Source organism: Rhinopithecus roxellana, chromosome 12 (assembly GCF_007565055.1).
Source record: "Rhinopithecus roxellana isolate Shanxi Qingling chromosome 12, ASM756505v1, whole genome shotgun sequence".
Classification (NCBI taxonomy): Eukaryota; Metazoa; Chordata; class Mammalia; order Primates; family Cercopithecidae; genus Rhinopithecus; species Rhinopithecus roxellana.
In genome coordinates, this window is record NC_044560.1 from 3,696,835 (window position 1) to 3,712,766 (window position 15,932).

At 44.6% G+C, this 15,932-nt stretch overlaps 2 protein-coding genes across 4 annotated transcripts in view; one reads left to right on the top strand and one right to left on the bottom strand.

Moving 5' to 3' along the window:
• MTOR (mechanistic target of rapamycin kinase) overlaps positions 1–15,932 on the top strand; it is a 162,218-nt gene that overhangs the window by 69,643 nt on the left and 76,643 nt on the right. For all 3 annotated transcript variants that reach the window (XM_030912982.1, XM_010353522.2, XM_030912983.1), the window contains 2 exons: positions 4,843–5,005; positions 5,143–5,288. In XM_030912982.1, coding sequence (XP_030768842.1) covers positions 4,843–5,005; positions 5,143–5,288 — 309 coding nt within the window. The remainder of the gene's footprint in view (positions 1–4,842; positions 5,006–5,142; positions 5,289–15,932) is intronic.
• ANGPTL7 (angiopoietin like 7) lies at positions 8,577–15,276 on the bottom strand. Its single transcript, XM_010353521.1, has 5 exons — positions 14,628–15,276; positions 12,218–12,318; positions 10,796–10,990; positions 9,910–10,108; positions 8,577–9,714 (listed from the first exon to the last, which is right to left on the bottom strand). Exons 1-5 carry the CDS (start codon positions 14,995–14,997, stop codon positions 9,545–9,547), a joined length of 1,035 nt encoding a protein of 344 aa, XP_010351823.1. The 5' UTR covers positions 14,998–15,276; the 3' UTR covers positions 8,577–9,544.

The following is a 15,932-nucleotide window of genomic DNA, read 5'->3' on the forward strand; positions in this document are numbered from 1 at the left end:
CAGGGTGGGTGGAGAAGATCAGCACATAGAAAACGATATACACAAATTAGTTTTTATTAGAAGTAATAATCAAGGGGCCGGTATTTTTAATTTTTCTAATTTTGTGGGATGCAAAGAAAGAAAAACACAAAGTCAACAAGCTCATACTGTAGCATCTATCTTAACCTTGCTAGTAGACCACAAATTCCTTTTTCTAGTACCTTTACGTCTAACATTTTAATTACAAAGTTACTTATAACTCTAAAAGCAATTGTGTAATAGTTTAATGTAACCTATTTTCAGTAACAATGGTATTCTAATTATTGCTGTTTGTTACAAATATGACAGAAAAAAAATGGTCTGAAACAATAAAAGTTATTTATTTTACTCCTGAATCTGCAATTTGGGAGGACTTTTGGGACAGCTTGCCTCTGCTCCACATGGTGTCAGTGGAGATGGTTTGACTGGGGCAGGATGGAGGATCCGCACTCAAGGCTGGCTTGTGTGTCTGGCAAAGCGCAGGTGACTCTCGACTAGGGACCCAGCTCTGGCTGGGGGCCTTGGTTCCTCTCCATGGGTTGCTTGGGCCATCTCACAGAAGGTGACTGGCTTTAGGAGTGAGTGTCCCAAGAGAACGAGGTAGTGGAAGAGCATGGTGTTTTTATGACCTAAGTCATAAAGAGGCTTGGAAGTCATGAAGAGTCACTTTTGCCTGACTCTGTTGCTCAAGGCAGCCACAAAGGTGCACTCAGGCTCAAGGGAAGAAGACATGGACACCCACCTCTTGATAGAGGAGAAGTAATATTCTCACAGAGTGTATGGGACAGGAGCCACTGTTGCAGACATCTTTGGAAAATAGAATTTGCCAGAATTTTTTTTTTCTTTTTTGAGACAGTCTTGTTCTATTGCTCAGGCTAGAGTACAGTGGCACAATTGTGGCTCACTGCAAGCTCTGCCTCCTGGTTCAAGCGATTCTCCTGCCTCAGCCTCCCAAGTAGCTGGGATTACAGGCTTGTACCACCACGCCTAGCTAAGTTTTGTATTTTTAGTAGAGACGGTGTTTCGCCATGTTGGCCAGGCTGGTCTTGAACTCCTGGCCTCAAGTGATCTGCTCACCTTGGCCTTTCAAAGTGCTGGGATTATAGGCGTGAGTCACTTGGCTAAAATTTTTTTTATTGATACATAATAGATGTACTTATATTTTCAAAGTACATGTGATATTTCGATTCATGTAATGTGTAATAAGCAAATCAGGATAATTGGGATATTCATCACTTTAGACGTTTATCTTTTGTTGTTGCTGTTTGGTTGGTTTTTTTGTTTTCATGTTTGTTTTTGTTTTTGAGATGGAGTCTTGCTCTATCACTCAGGCTGGAGTGCAGTGGCACGATTGTGGCTCACGGCAACCTCTGCCTCCCGGGTTCAAGCAGTTCTCCTGCCTCAGCCTCCCAAGTAGCTGGGACTACAGGCGTCCGCCACCATGCCTGGCTAATTTTTGTAATTTTAGTAGAGATGGAGTTTCACCATGTTGACCACGCTGGTCTTGAACTCCTGACCTCAAGTGATCTACCCGCCTTGGCCTCCTGGAGTGCTGGGATTACAGGCATGACCCACTGTGCCCCGCCTGGTTTTTCGTTTTTGTTTTTGAAATAGGATCTCTGCTGCCCGAGCTGGAGTACAGTGGCACAATCTCGGCTCACTGCAGCCTCAACCTCCTGGGCTCAAAGTGATCCTCCACATCAGCCTCCTGAGGAGCTGGGACTGCAGACATGCACCAGGCCCAGCTAATTTTATTTTTTGTGAAGATGAGATCTCACTGTGTTGCCCAGGCTGATCTCAAACTCCTGAACTCGAGCAGTCGTCCTGCCTCAGCCTCCCAAAGTGCTGTGATTTATAGGCATGAGTCATCACCATTTTTTTTTTTTAATTTTTAAAATTTTTTATAGATTTTGGGGTACAAGTGCAGATTTGTCACATGGATATGTTGCATAGTGGTGAAGTCTGGGCTTTTAGTAGGACCATCACCTGAATAATAGTGTACATCATACCCATCAGGTAATTTCTCATCCCTCAATCCCGCCAAAAAATATATCGTTTTAAATAGTAAATCTTTTTTTTTTTTTTTTTTTTTTTGAGATGGAGTGTTGCTCTGTTGCCCAGGCTGGAATGCAGTGGCACGATCTCGGCTTGCCACAACCTCTGCCTCTTGGGTTCAAGCCATTCTCCTGCCTCAGCCTCCCAAGTGGCTGGGATTACAGGTGTGTGCCACCACACCCGGCCAAATTTTTATACTTTTAGTAGAGACAGGGTTTCACCATGTTAGCCAGGATGGTGTCGATCTCCTGACCTTGCAATCCACCCACCTCAGCTTCCCAAAGTGCTGGGATTACAGGCATGAGCCACTGTGCCCGACCTAAATAGTAAATCTTAAACAGCCATTTAAAATTTGGTTTACAGTCTGTGCATGGTGGCTCCCGCCTGTAATCTCAGCACTCTGGGAGAATCACTTGAGGCCAAGAGTTCAAGACCTGCCTGGGCAACCTAGCGAGACTCTATCTCTACAAAAATAAAAAATTAGCCAAGCGTGGTGGCATGCACCTGTAATCCTAGCTACTCAGGAGGCTGAGATGGGAGGATTGGGGGGATTGCTTGAGCCCAGGAGTTTGGAGGCTGCAGAGAGCCACAGTCATGCCACTGCTTTCCAGCCACTGCTTTCCACTTGCTTTCCAGAGCAAGACTGCATCTCAAAAAAAAATTTTTTTTGGTTTATAAAACTTTTAATGCATGTGAAAGATTTATGATATAATGTAAATAAATAAAATGGAATGCAAAGTTGAAAATTAAATGTAAATAGGATAAAGATTAGAAAGTAATATAGCAACGGTTATCTCTAGGGAAGGCTTAAGGAGTGATTATTTTCTTTTTTATTCTCTTCCTTATTTTTTAGATGTTTCTGCATTGGACATTAATTATTTATAATGAGGCATAAAATGGTGATTTAATTAATAAGCAGCCCTTTGCATTGGCAAGAAGCAGAAAGCAAGGCGTTTTACTTCATTTTTGTCAGCACAGCTGGTTTGCTGTTATGATGTATATTTAGCAGTAGTGATGGCCCCTGAGACTATTGGTTTGATGCCATGATTTTCTTCCTCTAATTTCTTTCAAGTATTTTTTAATGCTTTAAAATAGTTTCTAGGACTTCCCTGTTTCTGTAGTGTGGAGATACCGTATGCTCAGCCGATGTTTTTATTATTCCTCTTTTCGCTCAGGTCACCTCTGAGCACAGTGTTATCCACAAGAGGCTTGTGATACCCACATAATGTTTTATCCCCTTAGTCCCAAGTACGTTCATTCAGGATCCAGTGTGGCCTCTGACCTAGATCAGGAAAACTTTTTTTATGTCTTTAGAGATGAAGGTCTTGCTTATTTCCCTGGCTGGTCTTGAACTGCTAATCTCAAGAGATCCTCCTGCCTCAGTCTCCCAAGTTGCCTGGATGACCAGTGACTGTAATTACCTGGCTCCAAAAACTTATTTTTAAATTTATAACAGACTTTTTTTGGTCTTCATTTTATCCTTTGGATTTCAAATTTTGTTTTTTCTATCAAATTACAAAATTATACGCATTGGTCTGACTTACTTAACCTGTTAATATGTAACAGAAAATAGGTATAGGCTGGGCGCAGTGGCTCACGCCTGTAATCTAGCACTTTGGGAGGCCCGGGTGGGTGGATCATGAGGTCAGGAGATCGAGACCATCCTGGCTAACACGGTGAAACCCTGCCTGTACTAAAAATACAAAAATATTAGCCAGGCGTGGTGGCGGGCACCTGTAGTCCCGGCTGCTGGGGAGGCTGAGGCAGGAGAATGGCGTGAACCCAGGAGGCGGAGCTTGCAGTGAGCTGAGATCGTGCCACTGCACTCCAGCCTGGGCGACACAGCAAGACTCCATCTCAAAAAAAAAAAAAGAAAGAAAGTAGGTATAGAGGCATCAAATGCTAAATCTATCCATTGTAGGTATATCCTGTTGTTTCCCACTCCCTTCCCTACACAGTCACCAGAACAGTAGGGAGGATAGGATTGATGTGAGATGTAAGGGATGGCAAATGTGTCCATCATGTGGTACTATGGTAATGTAAAGTAGTCGTAGTAATCTTTGAAATGGAACCTCTGGTTCCATGTCTTTGTGAGGCCCCACCTGTTGGCTTAGAAAATCTTTTAGACTTACAGATTTGGATCCTATTTGCTAACGCTTCTAGTCCTGTTGTCATTTTTTATGACCATCCAACTAAGGGTTCTGGTTATATTTTGAAAGCAATTGCAGATGCTGCCTTTGACATTTCTGACCTTAAGAATTGAGACATTGTCCCAGAAACATCCCAAGAATCATTTAACGATTATTGTTTTCCACATTTGTTAATGCCAACTTCTATGTCAGAAGTCCCCATTCTATTCATTTCCCATTTCCTCCAGTGAAGAGAAATGATGCAAAAACTGCCAAGAAATATTCCTTTGGAGAAAAGTTACTTTGCTCTGCTCTTCTCCCCGCCCTGCCACTTGCCCCCCAAGTCCCTGCATATCATAGTGTCTGTACCTGTAGTGTAAGATTCAGTAGACACTAACCATATGTGGTTAATTTAATTAAAAATAAATAAAATGTAAAATTCAGTTCCTTGGCCACACTTGCCACAGTTCAAGTGCTTTAATCATCAGTGGCTACCATATTGGACAGGAAAGTTCTCTTGGACAGCACTGGTCTGTATAACCAAAATCAGTGATACCAAAAGCGAATTGATAGGTGTGACTGTGAGGCAGCAGGCAGAGGCATGGGAGGTCTCTCCATTTTCCACCTTCTCTGCCTTCAGGGATCTCTTCAATGCTGCGTTTGTGTCCTGCTGGTCTGAATTGAATGAAGATCAACAGGATGAGCTCATCAGAAGCATCGAGTTGGCCCTCACCTCACAAGACATCGCTGAAGTCACACAAACCCTCTTAAACTTGGCTGAATTCATGGAACACAGTGACAAGGTGAGACTTTTCCCCATTGTCCAGATGGAGGCTGACAGGGAACCAGCTGGTGGGAGGAGAGAAGCATCCACACAGCCTTCTCTTGTTTGTGCCCCATCTGCCATTTTCCTATGCTGTGAGGTTTTGCTCTCCTCCAGGGCCCCCTGCCACTGAGAGATGACAATGGCATTGTTCTGCTGGGTGAAAGAGCTGCCAAGTGCCGAGCATATGCCAAAGCACTACACTACAAAGAACTGGAGTTCCAGAAAGGCCCCACCCCTGCCATTCTAGAATCTCTCATCAGGTAAGCCATAAACCCTTTTTAATTGCCGCCTTCATGCAAAATGACCTCTCTTCTCCCACTGCCTGGTGCCACTTCACTGGAGTCACTTGGAGACTTCTGCTCTGTGAAATCTGCCTCTGGGTCTGGCCAGCACGTTTAAATGACATGTTGCAGATGGCTCTCCCCAGGAATCTAGCCATGATTGTCATTTCTGTTGACCCTTATCACCTGGGCTCCTGTTGTTTTCCAGCCTGTCCTTTCTTGTTCCAATGAAATTAGTTGAGAAGCAATTCTGTGGCCATGGCAGCCTAGGAAGATAGGTTTTATGTCTGGGTTAGATAGTGCTGTCTAGAGCTGGAGTAGAATGTGTTGGTTCCTGGGCTTCAGAGGGTACCCAAGGGCACAGTGGGGTTTTATCAACTAAATGTATTGATGCCTGCATCTTCCTCCTATGGTGTTTTGTGAATATAAAAGGCAGAGCATAATCTGAAATCTAATGGTCTTTTTTCTGATGTGATTAGGTTCGCTCCTCTGTTAAGACAGTTTTCAGTCTTCTGGGTGTGGAAAAAATAGGTTGTTTAATAAATTTTCTGCTGTTAGGAAATTACAAGCAGCACGAAACATTAGCTCCAGCTCCTAAAGAATCGTTCACTTCCCATGATTATCAGAGAATATCAACTCTGGGATCTCATTATCTTCATGTGAATGCTAACATGGTCTTTCATCTCACTGCAGATAGTTCAGAAAAAATCATCCAGCTAATAAGTTCCTTCACCGTGGCTAATAGAGCCTGCTGTGTGTGGTGCCTACTTTGCTTGAGAGGGTGATCAAACAGCCAAGTCCTTTCCTAGCTGTGCTTTTGAGAAGATATTTAAAAGAGTTCCTTTAACACTTTAAAAAGTTAGCAAAAAGATCGAAATAGAATCCTGTTTTTGCCCAAATAAATTGGACTTGGAGAAAATGTTGATTTCTGAAATACCATGTAGGAACAATTAAAAATATTCCGTCCTCTGAGGCATGCTTCAGTTTCAAATCAGACACAGTAAATGTGAAAATCCACATTTCTTCCTTCCATCTCTGGCTTAGGTAATGTGCTCTCACATGATAACTAATAGAAAATATGGTAACTAAGTATGATCACTGTAAGGTCAGATAACTCATTTTGCATATTAATTTCCTTGCTCACCTGTTTGAGACCTATTTGAAACTTTCCTAATTCCACCCTTAATTTTTCCCCATATTTGAGACAATCATAAAAACTTAAAAGTTATGCAGATTTGTAGCAGAAAGATGTAGTTAGAGGCCTGGAAAAGGGCTCTAGAAGGTTATTTAGCTTTGTAAGCAAATATAATTGAAAGCAAGTCCTCAGAATTCCCTGGAGATTGATCTTGTCCTTTGTTTAAAACACTGTTCCAGGCCAGGTGGGGTAGCTCACACCTGTAATCCCAGCACTTTGGGAGGCCAAGGTGGGTGGATCACTTGATGTCAGGAGTTCGAGACCAGCCTGGCTAACATGGTGAAACCCCATCTCTACTAAAAATACAAAAATTAGCTGGGCGTGGTGGTGCACATCTATAATCCCAGCTACTTGGGAGGCTGAGGCAGGAGAATTGCTTGAACCCAGGAGGTGGAGGTTGCAGTGAGCCAAGATCATGCCACTGTACTCTAGCCTGGATGACAGAGCGAGATTCTGTCTCAATGAATGAATGAATGAAGGAATGAATGAATGCTGTTTCTGGGGCAAGCCATTGTGCTTGACTCTTTGGGTGTCCTCAGCTAAGTCAGCTCAGCTTGCATTTCTGCCTCCCTTCTGCTGGTCTCCTGTATCTTCCCATTACCTTTCTTTTTTTGCTTACGTTTGCAGATTTTACTTCTGGTTTTGTAAAGCTGCTTTTCCTAAGCCCGGTTGTGGTGGTATACTGTCGTCTGTACTGAAGGAAGTTTTAAGAAACAACCTTAGACAAAGTTGCTGTTAAGGAAGTTGCTCACAGCACTACCCTAGTTCTGTGGGTGAGCCTCATGGAAATTATTCTCAGGGGTCTTTTCCCACTGTTGTTTGTATGTCCCTGAGCCACTACTTTGATCTGGCCTTGGAGACATCGCTTTGCAGTAAGGGATTGAATTCCTTTCCTCACAGTGGCTACTGGAGAGCTTGAAGCTAAATTCCTGGTCTACCTCCAACAAATTACAGACATCTTACCTGTTTTTACTACTAACTCTCTCCCAACCCCTACAGACTTTGTTTTTATTTTTCCTACTCTTTATTTTCCCTTCACCAATTTGTCTGCTTTTTTAGAGTTTGTTTTAGTATACATGTTTGAGTCAACTTCCCTAAATTCTTTTTGAAACAGTTAGGGTAGCCTTACACAGAAACATCTTTGTGCAGCTATTTATTTATTTTTATTTTTATTATTATTTTTTAAGATGGAGTCTCGCTCTGTCGCCAGGCTGGAGTGCAGTGGTGCAATCTTGGCTCACTGCAACCTCCGCCTCCTGGATTCAAGCAATTCTCCTGCCTCAGCTTCCTAAGTAGCTGAAACTACAGGTGTGTGCCACCATGCCCAGCTAATTTTTGTATTTTTAGTAGAAAGGGGGTTTCACCATGTAGGCCAGGATGGTCTCGCTCTCTTGACCTTGTAATCCACCCACCTTGGCCTCCCAAAGTGCTGGGATTACAGGCGTGAGCCACCGCGCCCGGCCTTGTGCAGCTATTTCTTACTTTTTTGTCTTTGCTTTAAAAAACCATGTTCTGTTGGCAGTATTGTTCTCTTGTTACTAGTTCAGTCTGTCTTGCAACCTATTGACTTTTTTACCTATCTGCTACAGGGCAAATTAAATCCCAGATGTAATCCCAAACCAGGGCTGACACTGAGATATAGTATAAACTACTCCCATCTCCTTAAAGCTCACACATCAGTAAATATATTTGCTTTCTTGGGGACAGAGTATTGAGTGGTTATTTGATTATTAGAAAACACACACTCACGACTTTTACTTGGTTAGCCCCGAGCATTAGGGTAAGGTCTGCTGGCCTGCTTTTGCTTCTCTATCCTAAGTAGAATAGAGGGTCTGATAAGGCTGGATGCCTTCACCGCCCAGCCCCTGATGTGTAATCCCCCTTATGAAAAATTGTCCTGGTTGCTACTGCCCTTTTGTCCCTCACCTGTTCCCTTTTGGCTTCTGCTCCCCACTTGGTTGCCCTGAACACCAAAACAAACCCCAGGCCTCTATCACTGCTCACCCTCTGATTTAAATTTAACTTTTTATCCTGCTCTAAGTGGTAATGGTAAGAATTTAAAAAGAAAATACTCAAGTTTTGAAAGTGTTTATTGTAGAAGGAAAAGAAACATTAAATGTTTAAAACAAAACCACAATATTTTATTTTTACAAAGCAAGATGCTTATATACAGCATTTGTTATTAACTATGTAACACCATCTACCTTCAGTTTTCAGCCATTTCCTATAGACAAAATTTAAAAGGAAGCCCCTTGAGCTTGTTTCTTACAAAGTAAATACAAATAGGTATACCTGTATTAACTACGAATATTTTAAGGCAGTTTTGTGCCAGCATTCATGAGAGACTGTGTCCACCTCCTGCTGGTGCTTCATACCTTTTCAGTGCTGTACCTGACCAAGACGAGCAGGGGCAGTGCTCAGTCTGATCGCCAGACCCAGTGCCCTGGAGTTTCCTCCTCGCAAGTCCAGCCTGGGTCAGTTCACCTACAGCCGAACAATTTTTGTGTTTTAAAAACAATGTATAGACTCAATATGTTAATTTCACTGGATTTAAAAATAGAAATACCCATCTCCCACCTGCCTCCTTCACTCCTTTCTCTAACACTCAAAGGCCTCTCCTTTGAGAATCAAAATAATATGGTTCTTTTTAGCAAAGGGGTTTGTGTTTTGCCCTCATGTAGCCTAAGCGTTAAAGAAGATAGATAAAGCGATCTCAAAATTATTTTCTTTCACAGACAAATCATATGGAAAAGACAAGCTACTGCTATGTCAGGGATCTTGGGCAGAGAGACCCCACTCAGTCTACCCCCTTGAGAAGGATGTGGCAGGACCCAGTGGGTTTAAATGGTTCATCCTGTTTACTGTAACATCCTTGGTACATATGATTTTATTGTGCTCCTTGGAGACTTATTCTTTCTTTGGAGATTATAGGCTGTTTCTCAACCGTACCCTTTCTAACACTCTCTTCCTGTCCTCATCTGCCCTCATCCAATCTCCAAGTGTCTCAGTTTCTGCATCCGTGCTCCACGGCAGCCTCCTTTTAAGGCTTAAAGTCTTCCGGGCGGATTTTCATCTCCACCCGTTTCAGGGAGTAGGTAGATCCATGCCAGCCGTACCAGGTGATGCCATCCAGGTGCTTGTTGTGCTCGCCCAGGCGGTAGTACACTCCATTGAGGTTGGAGTCTGTGCAACAGTTGTACCAGTAGCCACCTGGCATGAGAAACAGACCCAGTGCTAGTAAGTTGACTGTGACAGACCAGACATCAGGTAAGGAGTTAGAGCCAGCATTAGGAAGAATACCAAAGCCGGAACATCAACTGTACAGTTATAATTCACTCTTTCTCCTCAAGTGGGATTATGGGCTTGCACCTGAACTTCTCGTTTCCGGTCCCCCCCAAGTCTCACCTTTGCGGAGCTGTGCACACTTGTCCAAGCAGTTGTCATTGTCCTTGTCCTTGGTGCTGAAGGCTGTGTTGTTATGATACTGGAGGGCGTCGTTCCCCACATTGCCAGTGTAGTTCCCCAGGAAGAGGCGATAGCTGTTGAGTTCATTGCCCAGAACAAAGTGGCTATACTCAGCGTAGCGCAGGTTGCCCTCCCAGTCCTGTCAGGAGGAGCAGAGCCTTAAAGAAAGTGCAGCAGGCTCCATTTCATGCTGTCTCTGTACCCCTTCTCTCCTGACAGCCCCGTAGCCAAACATCTTTTTATAGATGTGAATCTAATAAGACTTTATTACTTGTTTACCTCCAGTTTACTGCGTTAACCTGGGAATCAGAAAAGAAGGCTCGAACTTCTTTCCTGATTCACCATAGGGCCTTGATTAGTCTCTCTATATTCCTCACTTTCCTGCCTATAAGGTGTAGCTGTGTTTTTGCTGAATCCCACACAGAGCTGCTGTAAGAGAAACGTGAGGATATAGTGAGTGCTTTAAGACCTTCAGCAAGGGTCCCCAACCAGTATCAGTAAGATTTGTACCTAAAGGACCTCATGCTCAGCCAGAGCAGAGACTAGTGTTCGGCACAGCTGACTGTTGGATTTGCTCTACTCTGGCCTGGGTCTCGCCTCTTCCTGTCCCACCTGCAGCCCCACTTTTTTGGCGGGGTCGGGGGGTTGGGAGGTGCAGAAAGGAAAAATACCTATTTTTCCTCAACTCTATTATAACTTGCAGGAAAACCATCACAATGAATATACAGATTTGTCTTGAATCAGAATAGGAATGGCACCCTCAGAGTCGTACGCAGTCATGTGTGGTGGCACTGGTCCAGTCATGGGGCCCCGGCCTTGTGCTTACCTCCATCTCTACACGCAGCCGGGTTGGCTGTCTGGAGAGCCGGTGGATGTGTTCATTCCCCAGCCAGAAGTCCCCACGGATGCTGCCAAAGCCCTGCTTGTACTGCTTCCAGTCCTGGTAGAAGGAGACAAGGCCACTTTTTCGTCTCTGAATGATGGTCCAGCCTCCACCTGAAGTCTCCATGTCACAGAACACCTGGAGCAGAGGGGATACTCTGGTGAGGGACTTGCAGGACAGGAGGCAGGAGCAAGAGGGCAGACTTCCCAACCTGTTCCTGTCCCTACAGAGCCAGTAGATGCCTGCACTCCCACAGTCACACTGGTTCACTCGGGCAGTGATGCTGCCCCACTGCTGGTGAGCTGGGGCGGATGGTACACTGCTCTGGAAGAACGATCCAAATTGGGCCCAGGGGTGAGTGCACATGAAGCTTGAAGGGAAAAATCCAGATGCTTTTTTTTTTTTTGAGGCAGAGTTTCACTCTTGTTGCCCAGGCTAGAGTGCAGTGGTGCAATCTCAGCTCACTGCAACCTCCACCTCCTGGGTTCCAGTGATTCTCCTGCCTCAGCCTCCCTAGTAGCTGGGACCAGAGGTTCCTGTCACCACACCCAACTAATTTTTGTATTTTTAGTAGAGACGGGATTTCAGCATGTTGGCCAGGCTGGTCTCAAACTCCTGACCTCAGGTGATTGATCCACCCACCTCGCCTCCCAAAGTGCTGGGATTACAGGTGTGAGCCACCATGCCTGGCTGAAAATCCAGATACTTTTGATGCTGCCTTCGTGTTTTCTTTTCTCCTCCCTCAAGGAATAGCTGTTCTAAGACATGGCAAGAGATTTAAACTAAGTTATGTGGTGGTTGTAAGAATTATCTGATCTATGTTAGAAGGCTTGGTGTTTGATAGTGATTTGAAGGGGCCAAACAGATGCCTGGGTTTGGAGTGCAGGGCATAAACTTAACTGTTTGCATAGCTCTCTGGTATTTGGTGTGTTTGCTTGTGTTTTGAGTTTTCCTTTCTTTCTTTCTTTCTTTTTTTTTTTTTTCTTTAATTGAAATGGAGTCTCACTCTGTCTCCCAGACTGTAGTGCAGTGGTGTGATCTCAGCTCACTGCAACCTCTGCCTCCTGAGTTCAAGCGATCCCCCTGCATAGCTGGGATTACAGGCGTCCGCCACCATGCCTGGCTAATTTTTTTGTATTTTTAGTAGAGACGGGGTTTCACCATGTTGGCCAGGCTGGTCTTAAACTCCTGACCTGAAGTGATCCACCCGCCTCGGCCTCCCATAGTGCTGGGATTACAAACGTGAGCCACTTTGCCCGGCCAAATTTTCCTTTCTTTAAATTGTGAATGGTCCTGTTATTGCAGTCCCCTTGAGGGGGTGAAGGACAGGTATTAGGGTGTGGCCAATGACTGTAATGACCTCACCTCCAGTTCAGGGCTGCCCAGGAAGTCATCAGGAGGAAGCTTATACACTCCAGAGATGCGGTAGTTCTTCTGGTAGAGGGAAGAGCAGTCGTAGATGGCGTCTACAAGAGAACAAACCACAGGGTGAGCATTTAGATCCGGGGCTCCATCTGAGTTGAATGTTTAGAAACTGAGCCTTTATTTCTACCCTGAGATTCGCACTGGTGTTAATTACCCATCAGTGTCTGCATTTGGGAGAGGTGGATATCAGGAGATCCAGAGGGGGTGTATTTTGGCTTCACTGGTGGTGGAGCAGAGGGTTAGGGAAGCCCTTCACCTGGATAGCATTAGTGGGGTGTTCCAACAGGTGGTTTCAGGTTAACTCTGAAATAAATTATTCTGCTATAGCTAGGCCATGAATTCTAGAAATGTTACAGTGTATGAGGGCCACGTAACAGATACTCCTGTCAGATAGATTGAGACTTCTTAGACAGCCGCCTGTATAACAAATCGGTTGTGAGTATCTCATAGAGTCTGGTTTTGTTGATGTTTCCTGGTTGGTTGTTTATGTTGTTGTTCAGAGGTGGTGGCTACTGCCACCTGCGACCATAATTAAGGGAGATAGAGTTTATTATATATTTTCACCTTCCATCCAGCTAGAACCTCAAAACTCTCAGAAGAAGCTTTGAGGCCTTCCCCCCAGGAAGTTTTGTTAAAACAAGGAAATAAGAGCATCAGACAGGCCAGTTTTTTTACTCTAGGGCCGTGGAGCTGCTACTTTATGCAGGATTTAGGCTCTGTATTCTAAATATCAAAGAGCACTGTGGAAGAGACAGCCTTTTCTGATAGGATTCGGAGAGTGCAGCCTTTAATATCCAAGAGAAACTTCCTGCTCGCTCTGTCTCGGGGTGCTTTTCTTGGTGACCACTGCACTGGGACCTTAGAGAAGAGCACCAAGATGGCAGATGGGAGTTGTCCAAGGCGCTTAGGTTATCTTGCAAAGCACCTTGGGAAAGGGAGGCAGAGTACATATGCCTTCCCCATCACTGTTCTTCATTTCCTCTTAGTGGTGAAAGCACCAGCTTACTGCTTCCTCTAAGGGGCTACCTTCTTATAGAATATACGAGTAACTGAGCACTTGGTCATAGAGAAGAAAAATAAAGAATGATGTCCTGGGCAAGAAGAGCAAGAGGCCTGGTGGGAGAGCTGCACTTGACCCCAAGAACCTCCTTGTGGGATGGCGAGAAAGCCTTCTGTTTGGATGAGCAGGAAGTGGCACAGTCAGATTCCTCTGTCTGGCCTGGTTTTCCACATGTCTGGTTTCATCCCACAGACCAAATCAATACTCACTTGTCTGGAAAATGGCCTGAGAATACCTTTCTAATCCCAAGCTGAGGGCCAGGAAGTCCATGCTTATAAAGTGATTCGTACATGTTGGTTCAGGTAACAATTTTCAAGCTTGGTTTCATGTTAAAACTTTTTCTTAATTTGAGCTGAGGGCAACCATTGACTTAGTCAATAGAAGCTGATCATGTCTTTGTTCTTCATATAGTTTATAATGGGACCAATGGTTTTTATATCAGCAAGAAATGACATGTCTATCGGATATGCTCCTTACGACTAATATTTTCCTGATAATTTCAGAAAACCAAATTTTTAATCTCTAAACCATAAATTCATGTTGACCCACCTGAGCTGAGTTAACCAGAAATAAAAGTTGTTTTGCAAAAGAAAGATTAAATTTGTCTTATTTTTGGCCTATTAAAAATCTATATTTCAGCATTGCATTTAAAAAGTCCTGTATTAGGAGAAATTCATTTAAGACCATGGAAAAAAGTAGACGTGTCACAATTGAGGAACCTTAAGGAGCCATATCCTTCCTGAACACAAAGGGACTCTTCACATGGCTACGTGTCTCTACACTTAACTCTGAGCCAATGAGAAGAGTTATGTTTACAGAGAGAGGACACAAAATTCCACTAATGCTCATTCCCGGTAGATCTTAGGAATACCAGAGAACTGTTTCTGGCAAAACTTTGCTTCCAGAGGAACAGCTGTTACAGTTTGGTGCTTCCTTGGAATTTCTTGAGATATAGCCTGCAGCTATTGGTGAGGAAGAAGCAGAGCTACACCAATCAGGAAGACTTGAACCCTGCTTCTAAGACTTGCTAGGTGACTTTGGGCAAACCATGTAATGTCTCAGCACTCCAAGATGGTAGGCTGAAACATTGTGTGGATAAGAGACCTGTGAAGGTGTGAGGTAAACTTACACAGCATTAGCAGTCAAAGGAAATACTGCATAAGCCTTTACTAAAGGGAAAGTACACCCCCAAAAGGGGCCCCGGTAGTGGTTCTGATGACCAGGATATGTAGAAGCAGTGCTGTAGGTGGTGAGGCACTCCACGCTCCCGCAGGGGACTCGTCTCCTTACCTGCGGAAGTCTGAGTGACCGTCTGTGCCGCCTGCAGCTGCATGATGTCGATTTGGTTGTTCATCTCGGAGTACTTGCTCTCGGCATCTGTGAGCCGCGACTCCATGCGCTTGCTGTTGCTCTCCAGCTCCATCACCTGCATGACCACGCTGACCCAGTCCCTTTCCTGCTTCTTGTTGAGTTCACTCAGCAGGCTGCTGAGGTTGGCAACTTGGGCCTTGAGCTCCTTCACCTCCTCACAGCAGGTGGCCGCTTTGAGCTGTGCTGGTGTCTTGCGCTTAGAGGGCTTCTGCAGCCATGCTGGGTGGCTGACAAAGGCCACGATGAAAATGCAGAGCCAGGTCACAGCTGAGAGAGGCTTTTTCAGCATCTTTTGTGGGTTTGGGTGAGGAAGGCTCTTCCTTCAGGGGAGCCTGGAGGTCTGCAAAGCTGCAGCAGGCTGACTGAACCTTACGCTTTCACTCTGAGGGCCTCGCCACTTTGTTGTTTTCTCTCTTTTCCTTGCTCTTTGCTAGCCTTTCTCAAAGCTTGAGTCTGACAGGGGAGCTGAATGGATAGCCTATAGCTTTCCTTCCGAAGCCCGAATGCTCCACAAGTCAGCATCTTAAATATTGTTTGCTGCCTGTACCTCCACCCCCACCATGGCCGCACCGGGCTTTAGCCCCTCCCAGCTCATCTGGGAGGGTCAGGTGCCTGTTGGGTGAAGTCAGCGGCAACTTAGGCCAGAGGAGGGGAGGAGGGAGACGGGGCGAGTCTTTCTTTCCTTGCCTGTGCAGTCTCGGGGCTAAGACAAGAGGACTGTGAATTTGTGTGTTTCCAGTTTCGCCTATTAGATTATGCCCCTGCCAGCCACTGGCTCAACTCTATCAGCAAGCAGGGCAGGGTCAGAGGAATTTCCAAATTCTGTTCAAAAGGTTATATAACCATGGTGTGAGCATTAAGGTAGGCAAAAGAGATGCTACTCAACCAGGGAGGCCTGTTAATGTAATCCATGCTGTTTATACGAGGATCTGGTATATTGTGACATTGTGCTGAATATGCTTTTAACTAGGTTGATTATTCCCGTCTCTGATCATCATTTAGTATTTTATAAAATCCTTACTCAACCTGGATCTAACACTCTCTCACATTTGAAATCTTCCAACTTAGAAAAGTTCTAGAAATAGAAGAATAGAGTAAATATCTTAGGAAGCCAGAAAAGAACTTTGTAGCCACAGGGTTTGGACAGTTGTCTTTTTACATGCTTTCTCCTCCAACAAAGAGAGGGCCAGTATTAGCATCTCACACGTGACATTTTGCAAGGAG